Genomic DNA, 15885 nt, shown 5'->3' on the forward strand with positions numbered 1-15885 from the left:
GATACTCTGACCTGCAGGCTTTCACACTTGTGATGGAACTGCTTCTCATGTGGGCAACTCAATGTAGTGTGTGCCAGGAAGGGGAGTAAGGACATATTTGTTTAGTCATGTTTAATGATTCTCCTAAGTATACTGGGAGGCCAGCTGGTACTATATAAATGATGGGAGATAAATTCTCTTCTCAATCCAAAATTTCCCCAAACCAAACTTGGTACATTATCCCCCCAGATATAGTATTAATCATATATTCATATTAACAGTTACATGTAAATACCTCTTGCTGCTCTGCTAAATTCCCCTAACACTTGTGATCCCAGTCACTCATACAGCATTTAACAAAGCCACCCGTACAGCATTTAACAAGGTCACTCGTACAGCATTTACCAAAGACTTTTAATTATCACAGCTGCATATTTTATATTAACCAAAAAACCAGAATCTGTTCAATTGTTATACAAAGAGCTGTGGAATAGCAATTAATGTTGTTTTCCAGAGCAATTATATCAAGACACAAAATATTTCTTAATAATTCTCAGAGATCTTAATTTTTTGAACATTTTTAATTTTGAAATCTACCCTCTAAAATCCCAAGACACAAAACAGTGAGAGCCCAAAAGTGGCTGCATGTTATGTGGCAAGTTTCTCTGAGGAACGTTTACAAGGCCTTATATGATGTTTTTTCTTATATTAACTACTAAAAGTAAATGCAAATTAATTGTATTAAAGTGAAGAATAAATATATGAAAGAAAATCCAATCAGCTTTCACCACAGTCATAACACATCCTCTAATTTGGTATTTATTTTACCAATTTTCTTTGACTATTATTCTTACATTAAGATTAAATGTAAATAAAATATTAAATAAGCTTCTTAATAACCAGGAAAAAACATATATCTTGAAATAGACTAGAACATTATGATGGGGGGAAAAAGCAGAACTAAAATTCTATGTTCTCAAAGCTGAAAAGCAAAGTTTCTGGTGTATACTATTAGTCTTTTAAAACCAGTACAGAGATAGCTAATTTTCATTGTTTTAATTATAGTTAAAATAATAAAAACATTTTTAACTTCAAACCTTCTTCCCTCTAGAAAAGCAGTAGAGATCTACGTGCATGAGAACACTAGGAAATAACTGACAAACAAGAAACCTAGAACCAACGTCTCCTCATTCCTTATTTTCCTGGATGAAATGAACTCTAGGTCAGCTATCCCTCTTATACATTCAGTCCCATCCCCCACTTACTTTGCAAAGCACGGTAATCATCCCCTGCGGCCACAGTAATTGATCCAGACGAGGAAACCTGATCCAGCTGAGCCAATCAAGCTCCCCTCTCTTGGGAATTTGACGGAGCAGAAATGAAGGTAGCGAGGAGTTAGAGCTATCTGTCACCTAAGGGAGTATCCTAAAGAGAAAGGCTGCCATTTCTGGTGCTGAGATCCCAGGAGCTGCCTCTGTCTCAGGCCACTCTGAGGCTTGGCCATCCTGCTCTTCCTTCAAACAAATCCCCATTTTGCTTAAAATAGTCTCTTTCCATTGTCTGCCAACAAAGAATCCAAATGATTCACAAAACAACCTCATTGCAACATAGTATGTATACAGTTGGCTCCCTAAGTTCACATTTTGCACTAGTCATAACTGAATACAAAAATGATTAACTTCTAAATTTTAATATTTATGCTGTCAAGAACAAAACTCTAAAACACAATACTCCAGGACAGGGATGATATAATAGTATTTAGTTATTTCATAACTGTTGTCAGTTTTTCCATGTATACTTTTTCTTCCCAATTTCATTTTAAGCTCAAGAAAGTCAGAAGACAAGTGTTTTGAATTTTCTCTCCATGGCTCCTCAGAACCAGAGGCTGTCAAGCCCAACTCAAGAATAAAAATTTGGATCAGGAAACACTGACATGTGTAAGTTTCTAATTAAGAAGCTCCAAAGGTCCAGGGGAAATTTAAAATAAAAAGGTTTTGGGGCCGGCCCCACGTGCATTCTGCTTCAGCAGCCCAGGTTCGCAGGTTCAGATCCCAGGTCTGGACCTATTCCACTCATGAGCCATGCTGGAGAGGCACCCCACATACAAAACAGAGGAAGACTGGTGCAGATGTTAGCTCATGGCTGATCTTCCCCAAGCAAAAAAAAGAGGAGGACTGGCAACGGATGTTAGCTCAGCGAATTTTCCTCACCAAAAAAAAAAAAAGATTTGGCAGGGAATGAAATGACATGAAATTAGTCTCCTGATGACAAAAGTGACTCCTGACTCTTAAGTTAGGTGGCTATTAGGTCTTCCTCCTCTCCAAATCACTCCCCCAGCTAAGTGAGTTCCTGCTGTGATAAAGGAGATGAAGGCAGCGGACGCCTCCTGACAGCGTTATAAACCTAAACAATGGTGTCTCTTCTCCAGCAACAGTAGAGGCCCAAGTGTTGAGGGCTAACAGTTTAACAGCGATAGCCCAGAGGCAATTCTCAGGCCACTTAATTGGGCTTCTGAAACAGTCTGTGTCTTCTCTTTGTCCTTTTTGCTCTGAATACATGAACACTGTAGTGTATTGACAGAGCTCCAAATGAACATCAATCAAGAAGTCAGCATTACCACTGTGGTTTACAGCAGAGAGCAGCAATGGCCCAGACCCCATGCCTTTGAACTATTCCAGAAACAAAAAACGATTCCTATTTCTCGTCTAGAGTCTTCAAACTTCTTAGGAACCGAACAGTCTTTCGAGTCAATGCTTATTACCTGTGCTGCTTCCTTGGTAAACACTCTAAGACCTGCCTTTCTCTTTCCAGATGAAACATTTCACTATTTGCCAAAACTAAAACACCTGTCAATCCACGGCAATAATTATCAAGAAGGATGGCTGGTTTTTTATGAAAACATTCATATAAATGCAATTAGCTTATGATTTCCAAGTAGAGCAGGTTAAGTTACCACGAGTAAGTTGATCAAATTAAACCATTCAACAGGAACCAGACACACTAGATAGGAAGAGAAAATATATACAGGGTATCTGAATTTCTTTTTAGCAAAGACACCCAAGCACACTGCTCAGTTATCTTTTAAAAGCCTAACATATCTGCTTTACCTTACACTATCAGAATTAGCTTCCAGTTTCATACACAGATAAATGTCACACAAGTGATGAAAACTCAGGTACCTTGTATTTTATACCTTAAATTACCATGATGAAACAATTTCTCATAATGAAAGTGGAAAGGGGTACTGCCTTGGAGGATCTTCGGCTCCTAATTAACTAAGAAGCTTTAGACTCTAGGAAACAAACACACCTACTAACAAGAGTCAGGGATGACGAGGGTCATAGACAGTAAGATCAAACATGAAACCAAAAAGACGGATAAACCAATGTTATGCAGCTTTTTGTGAATGCTTGATAAAAATTCACCTGATTACTACATTTATGAAGATATTTCTTAAAAACACACTGGGGGGCTGGCCCCGTGACCGAGTGGTTAAGTTCGCGCGCTCCGCTGCAGCAGCCCAGGGTTCGGATCCTGGGCGGGGACATGGCACCGCTCATCAGGCCACGTTGAGGCGGTGTCCAATATGCCACAACTAGAAGGACATGCAACTAACGTATACAACTATGTACCAGGGTGGATTTGGGGAGATAAAGCAGAAAAAAAAAATACACTGAAATTGAACTGCAGATTTCAAGTCAAAAAAGTCCTTTCACAAATAAAATTCCCCCTTTAAAAAGGTTTTAAAAGCTTGATATCAGACAAAAATCCTATTTTTAAAATTTTCATGGAACCTCCTTTTTTATAAAGAAGAATTTTATTATATTGAATTAAATATAATTAAAAGTTGACTCGATGTGAAGAACCATCCCATCTTGGAGCCAAAGTTGCCATGGGAACTGTGCTCTTCAATTGCTTACATCAGGCCATACTGAATACTTCAACGTCCCTTTTTCCACTGATAAAAGTATTCTAATAGTCACCAGTCTTCACTTACTGGTATGTAGCTCATCCACACTAATCTTCGGTGTCAAATCTGACATGGTCCCCAAAAGATACTATAGCTGGATTTGTATCCAGTTTCAGTAAGTAAGCTAGTAAGTATATAACCAGTTCACTCTAGATTTGTACTAGGCAACAGTTTTCCTAGGGATACTTGAAACTATCCAACTAATCCACCCCTTCCCACTAAAATCAAAGAAACAGAATAATATTGATCAGAAACCACTGAGATGACCTTATATAACTTAAAAATTTATGACTCATAAGTAGAGACAATGGTATATTTTATATACTAATACAACAGGCTCAAAGAGTGAACAACTTGGGACATCTTCATTAACCAAACTTTGAGATCTACTGCCCTCACCAGAGAAAAACTATTTACTAGAATTACATGACATTCAACTGAAACATGCTGAGGAAACACAAAAAGGATACAAGTATCCATTATTTATTTTCCCTTTGACATAAGAGATAAGACATTAATATAAACTCTTACAGCCTTTGAATACAATGGTACAATGTAAAAAAATACTAGTTAAAATCCTAAGTAACAAATGTTAATCCAAGGAATGCTGGGGATTCCACCTTAAACTCATGCCAACAGTCAATTAAATTGTCCAGGGAGATGGTGAAATAATTTACAGGGAAGGGTGAAACGACTGATTTTAAAGAAATTTCTAGGGGTGATCCAGTCACCCAACAGTAAATATGTGTTGACTGCTTACTTCCTCTCTGCCTCATACAGTACTAGGTGCTATGGAAGAAAACAAAAGAGGAACAAGTCCTCTTTTGTGTGTGTGTGTGATGAAGATTGGCCCTGAGCTAACATCCACTGCCAGTCTTCCTCTTTTTGCTTGAGGAAGATTGGCCCTGAGCTAACATCTGTGCCAATCTTCCATTTTGTATATGGGATGCCACCACAGAATGGCTTGAGGAGCAGTGCATAGGTCCGTGCCTGTGATCTGAACCCCTGAACCCCAGGCCACCAAGCCGGAGCACGCAAACTTAACCACAGGTCCTCTTTTCGAGAAAACTTATGTTCTAGTAGGGAAAGCATGGTAATCCAAGAAAGCAAGATTTGACCAAGCATACCACACTTACCAAGTGGTACACACGTAGTTGGGAAATACTATCAACAACATAAAAAGCAACACTGAGAGGCAGAAACAGCAATTGTTATAAACCTGGAAGAATGCTTTACCTTAAATGCTAACTCTCTACCATCTTCAAAATTGTGGGAAATAGTCTGGGAGATAATTTTAGCTGTATAAGGTCAAGGTTTTAAATAACACTGAAGTTATTCCTTTCTAAACTATCTTTCAACTTTTCTGCTATTTCAAGGAGGAGTCTCAGTTTCCTGCTGGCATGTCTTTTACATTTCTTTATCACTTACTAATAGCAGGTTTCACAGCCTTCAGCAGATGCCAGCATCTAGCTACAAATTAACATTTTTTTCATTGTGTTTACTTTTATGGCAAGCTTTTACATATAACAAGTGATAGCATATACTTTCCCTTTATAATTAATTTTGCTTAATATTTTCTCTTTATATTAACTTTAAAACCCTGGAAAATAAACACAAAGAAAAGCAATACCCTTCTAGCTATTCCTGATCACGGGCAACTTCATGCCCGTCATTATAACCAGACTACCAAACTTGCTTTCTCCAAGAACAAGAAACAAGCCCTTGCTTAAGGCCTAGTATAAACCACAACAGCTAAAATCCCTGTAGTTTCTACTCAACAAAATAAAGGGGATAAAATGTAACAGTTTGAAAGAATTTGGGGGAAAAATAGTAACAGCCTTCCTAACAAAACTACTTTCCTGCTGCCAGAAAGGGGCCTTCCTATTCGCATCCTTCAAACCTTCTCCACCCCCACCCCAGCCATGCTTGCTGATGAGAGAGCTGTCCACTGGACTACAAGCTCCTCATGGGCACAATCCCTGCCTTTTTCTGCTTTTGAAGTGTGGAGCTAAGTGGTCCCCTAGACACTCAGGCGATTACTGGATGAATGAACTGTGCCTGGAGTTGGTCCTATACTTAATTCTTCTCTTTCTTAAAAGACCTATCAATTTAAAATTGAGGCATCTGTACTAGTTGTCCTTTTATAAAAGTCCTACACACTTATTTATGGATCTAGACTATCTACTGAGTTATAAATAACTCCTAAAAATCCTAAATCTGAAATATACGTCTTAAGTGCTATGATGATGAAAATGCCACTAGCTTTGCATCTATTCTTTCCAAAAAGGCATTTTATATATTATATATTACAATATACCGTTAAATGCAATGTCAGTCTTTCCTTTAAAAACTGTATTTTATATTGGAACAAAGTCCTTATTTTATTATTCTGTTCTTGAAATATGAATACATTATGTATACACTACTTCTGGAGAAATAATCATAAAATTTGAGCTTATGGCATGAATATGACATGTATCATATATGTGATATATATAAAAGTATGTATTAAGCTCTACTATGTGTTTTATTTTCAATAAAACAAAACTTGAATCATCAAACAAGGCAATTCAAACTCGAAATGTCTTTCCTAAGGTTGGCTTTTCCCAGTTCTCTATACACACATTAAGAATTTCAACATTCTGCATTCAATTTTATAAACTAGGAGAACTTCATTACGTGATTATCAGCTTATTAGGACTGACCAAATAATATAAAGTTACCAGGTGAATCATAAGAGACGCTTACATCTGTTCATACTTATCTACTTTTACTAACAAGACTAGTAAGACTCCTTCTAATGATGAGAATGATGAGCTCTCAAAAGGCACCAGAAAAACATACAGATTTTAGAATTACATAAGGAAGGTAGTAAGTCACAAGTTTACAGGTGAGGAAAGTCTGCCTAACAAGTTTGCTCATACATTTCTCGTCTATCTTCAGCTAATATTTCAAAGCCAAACTTGGCTCCTTCTTAATCACTTCTCTCTAGACTTTCCAAGGGCATCAGATCAGACTGGTCTATGACCTCCTTCCAGACTACTTTCATAAGAACACCTTCTTCAATCTACAAACTAACTCTACTATGTTTCAAAAGGATATTAAAATTGAGGATCTTTTAGAATAAATACCATGATGGTTACATTCCCCAAAACCTTCTCACAACCCATAATGGAGCTCAACCTGAGTACTATCATTTCCAGGTAAGGAAGATGTCAAGAACGACAGGGAAGCAGACAGGCACGCCTCAGGCTCTCTCCCCTTCTACCCAGCAAGAGACAGGAATTCTCAGACTTCTTTCCCCACAATATGGCTAGATCTGATTTTAAGACAAAGGGAAGGTGAAGCCTGGGCTCCACGAGCAGCTCCTAAGGCAGGAATTCCATGGCAACACTTTTAGGAGTGTTATTAAGGAAGGTCTGTGTGTTGCCACAGGGGTGAAGGAATAGAAGGTGGGAAGGGAGGGAGAGGTGGTGTGGTGCAACAGCTATCTTAGCCAAGGAAGGGCAGGGTTGACTTCTGCATGCAAAAAGCAAGATAAGTCAGAATATTTGCATTTAGCTTTTTATGTACCTGTGATTACCTTGTTTCTGCATGCTCAAATGGTATTCAATTTTAGGTAGAAAGCTTCCAATCAAGTGGGCCTGCTAACTTGTTAGCACACATACAGCACAGCACCATTATATTGTGCCCTGTATATTCAATAAAGAAGAAATATCCTCGCCACCTGCACAGATTGCAGTTAATTCAAATACTACATTACAATTTGTTGTGAAAGTGGTTATTGATCAACTGCTTCGATTTTGAAACTGGTAAGCTTTTACAAAGGCCTAGCCTCTGAGCTGCTTCAAAGCAAACGACAAATAGGGAAGAAAGCTTACACTGAAAACCACGTGTCTCCAGGGAGGAAGTACACTACCACTGCTTCCCGAAAGTTCACTTCGAACGTGCACCTAACACTGCAAATATTTCTAAACAACAAATATGACACCCATGTATTTACCCGCCTCCCTCCTAAGACGGCTGGGATTCCCTCCTCCGGGGCCAGCAAACAGAACTCAGCTCCGCTCAGCACTGACAGACGCGGCACCGAGCAAACCCCCCAGCCTCGCAACCGTCCGAAGCGGGAGGTGGGCTCTCACGCCAGCAAAGCGAACGCAGGGGGCGAGGCCGGCGGCTCGGGCCTGCGGCCGGGGAGCGGTGATCCGGACGGCAGGGCGTCTCGGAACAGCGCGACCCACGGGGCCTCGGGGTGGGCGAGCGCGGAAGGCTCCGGGGCCGCGCCGTCCCCACGCGAGCAGGAGCAGGCCTCGGAGCGCACCCCACCCCGCCGCGCCGGCCCCCGGGCTGAAACCCGCATCTCCCCAGGCGCCGCGCATCTCCCTAGGGCTCCGGCCAACCCGCCTTGTCCCCTGGAGCCACCAGCCCCCAGTTCCCAGGTCGGGGGTCTCCGGCCTCCCGCCATTTCTCCGCGGCGCCGCAGCTCACAGCGAGAGCGCCTCAAGGTGACACCCCAGTTTGGACGGTGGTCCGGGCTCCGGGCCGAGCTCTCGGCCGGCTTTCCCCGGAGCCGGCGCCTCACCTGGCAGCGGCACACGATGTCGGCGTCCTGCGCCAGCAGGTCCACCACCTTCCCCTTGCCCTCGTCGCCCCACTGCGCGCCGAGCACCACCGTCACCCGGTTCCCTCCGGGCCGCGCCCGGGGGCGGCCGCAGTCGCCGTTGGGCAGGGAGGAGGCCGCCGGGTTGGTCTCGGAGAACGCCATGGCTCGGGCGACGCGAGGACGGCCGCGGAGAGCGGCCCGGGGTGCGCGCACGGAGCTGCTCGGCGGCCGCCGGCACATGCAGAGGAAGAAGGAGCCAGAGGCCGGCCCCGCCCCGCCCCGCCCCGCCCCTGCCCCCGCCGGCCGCCGCCCTCCGCCGGCCCGCCCCGCGCCCCGCCACAGCCCACTCCGGGACCAGTCCTGCCTCGCGCGGGCCGGCCTCGGTGGTACCGCCCGCAGGAAGAGGTAACAGCGGCCGGCGGGGCCGAGGCCACGCCCCCCCGCGGCCCGCGCCACTCCAGTGCCAACCCCGCGAGCGGAAGGGCGGGGGCGAGGCTTCGAGCGCGCTTCAGCCTCAATGCCCCGCCCACCCGTCCTTCCTCCCGCTTTTCAAACTGGAGAGGCGCGGGGGTGCGTGCCCGCGCGTCGGACTACAACTCCCGGCATGCAACGCTCTGGGCTGAAGGGACGTATTCTGCGGCCATGGTGCCCGCCGTCTGCGGTTTCACTCACTGAAAGAGTTCATTTATTAAAATTGTCTTTTAATAATTTTTTTATTAAGGGATGAGGTAATGTGTACAAGATGCAAAGTGTGGAATTTCAAAATATAAATGGGATGGAATTGGAACGTATAGGTTTAGAACTGGAAAGTAAAGTGCTGGAAATAAGAACAGAGATGGGGACAGGGATCAAACAGAGCTGACTGAAGTAAAGCACTAAGATAGAGGTCTTCAGACCTGAAAATCTAGAGATCAAGTAGAGTCCTAACCCTTCTCATGTTACACTTTAGCCTCATGTAACAGAGGCTCAGAGAGGAAGGAATTATCGATGTCATATAGTATATGCCGGATACGGTAATGCACTTAGCTCTTACTTCCCACAGCCGTGTGGTAGGTAATACTATTTTACCCATATTTTACGGGATTTAAAAGTTAGTTAACTTGCGCTGGTAAGAGCTGAACTGGTACTTAGACAGTCTGAGTCCAGAGCCCAGGCCCTTTCTGTATTCCACTCCTGTTGATGTGTCATCCGCCGCTGGATTCTGGAGAATACCTACTGCTCATCTAATGCTCTTCCAGCTGCAACACGAGTTAACTATGGCATCCGATTCTAATGTAAAGGTGCTTTGGAAAAAGTGGGAATAGAATCACATTAAAGGTAGTGTTTCCCAAATTATATATATTCAATCTAGTTCTCTGATGGTTCCTAGAGTGTATTTTAGCACTTTACTACTATTTTTATTCAGTGATTCATTTGGTCTGTAAGTACTGAGACCCTACTACAAACGAAGATTGTGCTGGCACTGATGACGTAAGGAGGAATAAAGATACAATTGCAGCACTCAAGAATTCAGATTGCCTACTGACAAACTGATAAGTAATACTACGTGATAACGTTGGTGAGTTTACCTTGGCTTTACCACAGAGTGCAAGCCCCTTTGTAAACTCCAGTGCTGTCACAGTTCTTTGTACTCAAGCGCACGACGTAGTGTTGGGCATAAAGCAGGTGCTCAGTAGGCACACGTTACTGTACATTTCCGTTCAACTTAAAAATCACTTACGGAGCGCCAGCTCCCTGGAAGGGACTGCGAAATAGAGTCACAACGAAGATTTGGGCTAAAAGAGTAACGGAGAAGTTTCACCTTCACTCAGTCAACTCGGATTTTCCCAATTGGTTTTGCTATTTCACTCCAAAACACCCCGCTTCTGCCTCTCCTGGAGCCGGTTTCGTCGTGGTCTCCCCGGACCGAGTCTCCGGCGCGCCCGCGCGGTCCTGCAGCCGCGGGGGGTCTGGGCGCGCGGCCGGCGGTTGGGCGGAGGCGGCGGCGCCATGTGGGCCGCGGGGGTGGCGGCGCTGCTGTGGGGGCTGAGCTGCGGCGCCTCGGCCCTGTGGAGGTACGGGGCTGCCGGGCGCGGGCGGGGCCCCCAGCCCCTCAGACCGCCGCCGCGTCGCCCCGCCCGGAGCACCTCCCTCCCGACAGTTTTCCGGGGCTTGAGGGCGGGGAATGAGGGTCGGGGGGAGGACTGGGCTACGCCCGCCAGGCCCCGCAGTGGGGCCGGGCCCTTCCCGTGACGGTCCCCCGGGACAGCTGAGCGCCTAGCCTCCTGAAGCTCGTCTCCTCCCGCGGCCCCCTCAGCTGCCGAGCGGCGCCGAGCCCCCGGGGAGGGGGAGGGGGGAACGAGGGGGACGGGGGGCGAGGGGGCGGGGGCGCCGCCGGAGCGGGGGCGCAGTCCGGGCGGGGCATGGGGGGTGGCGAGGGGGGCTGGGGTGCGGTCCGGGCGGGGCGGGGTGACGGAGGGCGGCAGTAACCGAGCACCGCTGGGTAGTTGACGGTTTATATTTTGTAGTCGTGGTTGACTGATTTGTGAAGAAGTGCCTTATAAACTGTAAACGCTGCATCGGGGTCAGGAAATGTAATTCCTGTATGCAGTTGATTTGAGGATTGAAAACATTGAAAATATTTTACAAAGACTTTCAACATAGGTTAAAATACGGATGATTAACCAGAAAAATCACATTCTGAGAAAATTTTGTTTAATGGAGATTTTTCTATAACAATAATTACCCGCTAACATTAAAATGTCACAATACCAACAAGAAATCAAACCATGATAGAGGTTTCAGAGGGCAGGGATCCAGCACCTCGACGGACAGAAGGAGGGGTCGCATAGAGAGGGAGGGTAGCCATCGGAAAGGGTCGGTGAAGTAGTGAGAAAGAGCGAAAAGCCCGTGGCCTTCTGACGACTTTGTAAGCCTCCATTTTCTCTTGTATAAAGTGAATAAAAGCTATCCCATGGGGTTGTCGTGAGGTCTGAAAGCAGTGATACCTTTAAAGCCCTCAGCACACGGCTGGCAAACAATGGACCCAAATAATGGTAGGTGATATCGTCCAGAATGGCCTGTGACCTCAAGGGGTTTATGGACTTCGTTCTGTTGTACACCACAGGCGCCAAACTTTTCTGTCAAGGACCAGATAGCTAAGTATTTTAGGCTTTTTGGGCAATACAATCTTCCGTTGCAGCTACTGGACGCTGCCACTGTAGGGGAAAGCCCATGCCAACAAAGGTAAACAGATGGGTGTGACTGTGCACCAGTAAAAATTTATTTACAGAAACAGGTGGAATTTGGCCTACAGGACATAGTTTGCCAACTCTTGGTCTACATTCATAATTGAAGAAAATACTAAACTTCAGTTAGAGGTTAAAGAAGACAAAGATGTTCTTTTTTCTCAAGATAGTCACAGACTCCCTGAATTTTATTTATTAATAAGGTGTTTTTTAAAGGGCAAAATTTCTTAAACTTAATATAATGAATTTTTATTTTATGGTTAGCTTTTTCGGGAGGGACACTTGCGGGGTAGATGTCTTATTTAAGAAATTCTTCCCTGCCCCAAGGTCTAAGAGATATTTACCTAAATTTTCTACTAAGAGTATTAACATCTTTTTTTTTTTGACATTTCTTATCCCAATGGAATTGGTTTTCTTAGATGATAGAGGTAGGAATGCAATTCTTTTTCCTTATGAATCCAGATCCATTTTTCCAGCTCCATTGGTTGAATGGAACATCTTTTCCTGAACTGGTCTGACGTATCACCTCTGTCCCATATAAAACTTCCCTGTGAACATAGGTCTGCGTCTGAGTTTGCTGTTCTGTTCTATTCCATTGGTCAGTTTGTCCATTGCTGCACCAATACCACAATGTCTTAGTTATCGTAGCTTCATAAGTCGTGATATCTAGTAGGCAAGTCTTCCCCTCCCTGTTCTTTTCCAGAAGTGTCCTGGTCATTCTTGAATGTTTACACTTTCACATAAATTTTAAAATCTGATTATCGAGTACCATGAAAAACTCTTTTAGGATTTGATTGGAATTGCAGTGAATCTGTCGGGCACTTTGGGAAGAAATGACATCTTTATGAATATTAAATCTTCCTATCCAAAGAACAGTGTGTATCTCTGTTTAGATCTCCTGCAAAAATGGGCTCTGTTTCCGCCTTTTCAATCTCATGCTTCTAATTTATTTTTCTTATTGCATTGGCTAAGACCTCCAATAAAATGTTTAATAGAAATGGTAACAGTGGCATGCTTCTCCCATTCCAGATACTACTGTCTCCCCACTGAGGATACCGTTTGCTTTAGCTGTTCTGTAGATACTCTTATCATGGTTAAGGAAGTTTCCTTGCATTTCTGATTTACTAAGTTTTAAAAATTATGAATTTTTTTAAAAGATTTTATTTTTCCTTTTTCTCCCCAAAGCCCCCCGGTACATAATTGTGCATTTTTAGTTGTGAGTCCTTCCAGCTGCGGCATCTGGGAGGCCGCCTCAACATGGCCTGACAAGCAGTGCGGTGTCCACGCCCAGGATCCGAACTGGTGAAACCCCGGGCCGCCTAAGCGGAGCGCGTGAACTTAACTACTCCGCCACGGGGCTGGCCCCCCAAAATTATGAATTTATATGAAATTTTATCATATTTTTTTCATCTATTGAAACAATTGTATTTTTTTTCCTCTTTAGTATGTGCAGTCAGTTTCCTTTGAAGAGTTTTCTGATCATCTTTGCATACATAGGATGAATCCACCTTGGTCAGGGTTTATTATCTCTTTATATCTTTTGTATCCAATTGCAAGATATTTTCCTTAGGATTTTTGTATCTACATTTTTCTTTTTCATGATGTCTTGGTTTGGTTTTGATGTCGGTGTTAGACTAGCTTTACGGAATGAGTTGGGGAGGACTCTCTCTCCTTCAGCTGTTTGGAAGAGTTTGTATGGGGCTGGGAACAATTTGTTCGTGAAAGTTGTGATAGGACTCATGTAAAACCCCTGAGCCCTGTGTTTTAGGGGAGACTTTAAACCACTGCTTCAGATCCTTTAATGGCTGTAGAACCATTTTGGCCTTTTTTTTCCTCCTGGAGTCAGGTTTGGTAATATATGTTAAAATGTCTATTTCATGTAATTTTTCAAAATTGTCACATAATTGAGAATATTTCCATATCTGTTTATGTTTTACTTTTTCTGTAATTATGGTCCCTTTTCATTAATGTTATTTAATTGTATATTCTTTCTCTTTTTTGTCTTGATCAGTCTTGATAAGCTTGTCTGTTTTATTCATCTTTATATTTTTGTTTTCTATTTTATTGATTTCTTTTTTCATTTTTATTTCTTTTCTTCTATTTTCTGTGGGCTTATTCTGATACTCTTTCTTTAACATCTTTAAGCCAGACACTTAGCTAATAGTTTCTGGTTTTTATTCTTTTCTAATATGACATTTAAATGTATTAATATCCCATGTAGTGCTGCTTTGCTGTATCCCATAAGAAATGATATGTAATCTTTTCATTATCATTCACTTCTAGGTAGTTTTAACTTTCATCATTATTTCTTCTATAGCCCTTGGATTATTTAACAGTTTGTTTTTTAATTCCAAATATGTAAAGATTGTGATTATCTTTTTGTTAATAACTTCTCCGTTAATTGTACTATAATCAGAGAGCAGGGTCCACATGACACCACTTCTTTGAAATTTATGGAGACTTGTTTCCCGGCCTAGTAGATGATCTGTTTTTATAAATGTTCCATGTATGCTTGAAAAGAATGTGTTTTCTCATGCTCCACTAGTTCTGTCGGGTCACCCTTATAATGGATTGATCTTCTTTGTCTCTGAAAATACTTTATGTCTCAAAGTCTTTTTTGTGTTATGTTAATATATTCACCATATTTTTAATGGGGTTTGGACTTTCTGTTGGAATCCTGTTCTTCCTGCAATATATGGTTGTCCCACACAAATGATTTAGCACAAGCTTCTATCAAATGCCTAAGAGTATGACCTATCTAGGGCCAATTCCTGGTTAGATAGAGTGGGACGACCAGGGAATTTGAGAGAAGTTTACCCGAAGAGGATATTCTTTAGGCTGGATAGAGAGACAAAAAAGTTAAGCCAGGAAGGGACTTACCTATAAGGAGATGAAGGAGGGGGTAAAGGTCAAGAATTCTCTTTGATTTTGAGGAACTGGTAGAGTGGGAATATATGGAGAGAATAGGAAAGACACATCCTTATGGTCCAAGAGTGAGATGACAGTGCCCTTTTCATTAAAAAATAGTTATCAGCACATGGTGCATCTGCACACTGCTCACCTGTGGTCCTCCCAGGTCCACTTCCAGCAATAATACATTAAATGTGTGGCATAATTAAGGAAGCAGGGATAAGAAGGTGTTATCATACCTGTCTGTGATGAAGTTAATAGATTAAATATGACTCCTTTAGCTATTGTTCCCTCCGTACCCTGTTCCCAGCCCCACTAGGGTTGGAAGCTGATGAAGGAGCAGGTCAGGGAAAAGGGCTCACTGGGAAGAGTATTTTTATCATTTACTTACCAGATTTCATTCACAAATTAAACTACATACTTTAACTTTGTAAGTTAAAATACAAAATCTGCCACTTGTATTTTTCTCTTTCCTGAGGTTTCTTTCTTTCTGTAATGCAAGGGGCATTATGTTGGATTCATAAGAAGTGGGAGGTGGTTCATACTTGAAAAAAAGCCTTTGATGATAATATTTTTCATTTTAATTTATAGGGATATATAAAAATACATGAACGTGTTTTCATATTTGATCTGTATGATATAAAATGTGTTTCATATGGTGACTGACTTCTGTGGAAAATAAGAATTCAGAATGCTATTAAGGCCTATATAATTCTGATAAAGGAGTTACATAGTGATGACCCAGCAGTTCCATGCACACATACACACAGAAATTGCCTCTGATTTAATATTTTAGAGATGGAGCCATTCTGATGGCAATTAGGTGTGTAATGTAGACATAGAATAGATTGTTGAAGCAGAGGAAAGGTGAAAGAATTTTAAGGTGGTGCTTTAGGATGGCCACTGGCCACTGGCCACCTGTGACTTATGAGCACTTGAAATGTGGCTAGTCCATGGGCAATTATTTTTTATTGGCAAAGTTTTTCAGAAAACTTTTTAAATGTAATTAAACCATCTGAATCTGTCATTCTTGTGCTGTAAATTCTAATCGAGGTATCTTGATGGTTATGTGTGGTATTGCTTACCCTGTTAATATCCACATGTAAAGCCATTCCACAAATAAATAATGTTAAAATTCAAATGGTTTATCTTGTCTCATCACAGAAGTAAAGGTCAGAAAGTTGTGAAGTCTACAT

At 42.5% G+C, this 15885-nt stretch overlaps 2 protein-coding genes across 3 annotated transcripts in view; one reads left to right on the top strand and one right to left on the bottom strand.

The window, feature by feature from the left end:
* Positions 1-8838, bottom strand: part of ADSS2 (adenylosuccinate synthase 2) — a 39531-nt gene extending 30693 nt beyond the window's left edge. The window contains exon 1 of one of the 2 annotated variants that reach the window (XM_014867667.3): positions 8532-8838. In XM_014867667.3, coding sequence (XP_014723153.2) covers positions 8532-8792 — 261 coding nt within the window. In that variant the 5' untranslated portion in view covers positions 8793-8838. The remainder of the gene's footprint in view (positions 1-8531) is intronic. The other variant, XM_070501397.1, reaches the window with a different exon arrangement.
* Positions 8839-10155: 1317 nt separating this feature from the next.
* Positions 10156-15885, top strand: part of CATSPERE (catsper channel auxiliary subunit epsilon) — a 263038-nt gene continuing 257308 nt past the window's right edge. The window contains exon 1 of the mRNA XM_044762713.2: positions 10156-10606. Coding sequence (XP_044618648.1) covers positions 10542-10606 — 65 coding nt within the window. The 5' untranslated portion in view covers positions 10156-10541. The remainder of the gene's footprint in view (positions 10607-15885) is intronic.

The sequence above is a fragment of the Equus asinus genome, chromosome 30, assembly GCF_041296235.1.
Source record: "Equus asinus isolate D_3611 breed Donkey chromosome 30, EquAss-T2T_v2, whole genome shotgun sequence".
In the NCBI taxonomy this organism is placed as follows: domain Eukaryota; kingdom Metazoa; phylum Chordata; class Mammalia; order Perissodactyla; family Equidae; genus Equus; species Equus asinus.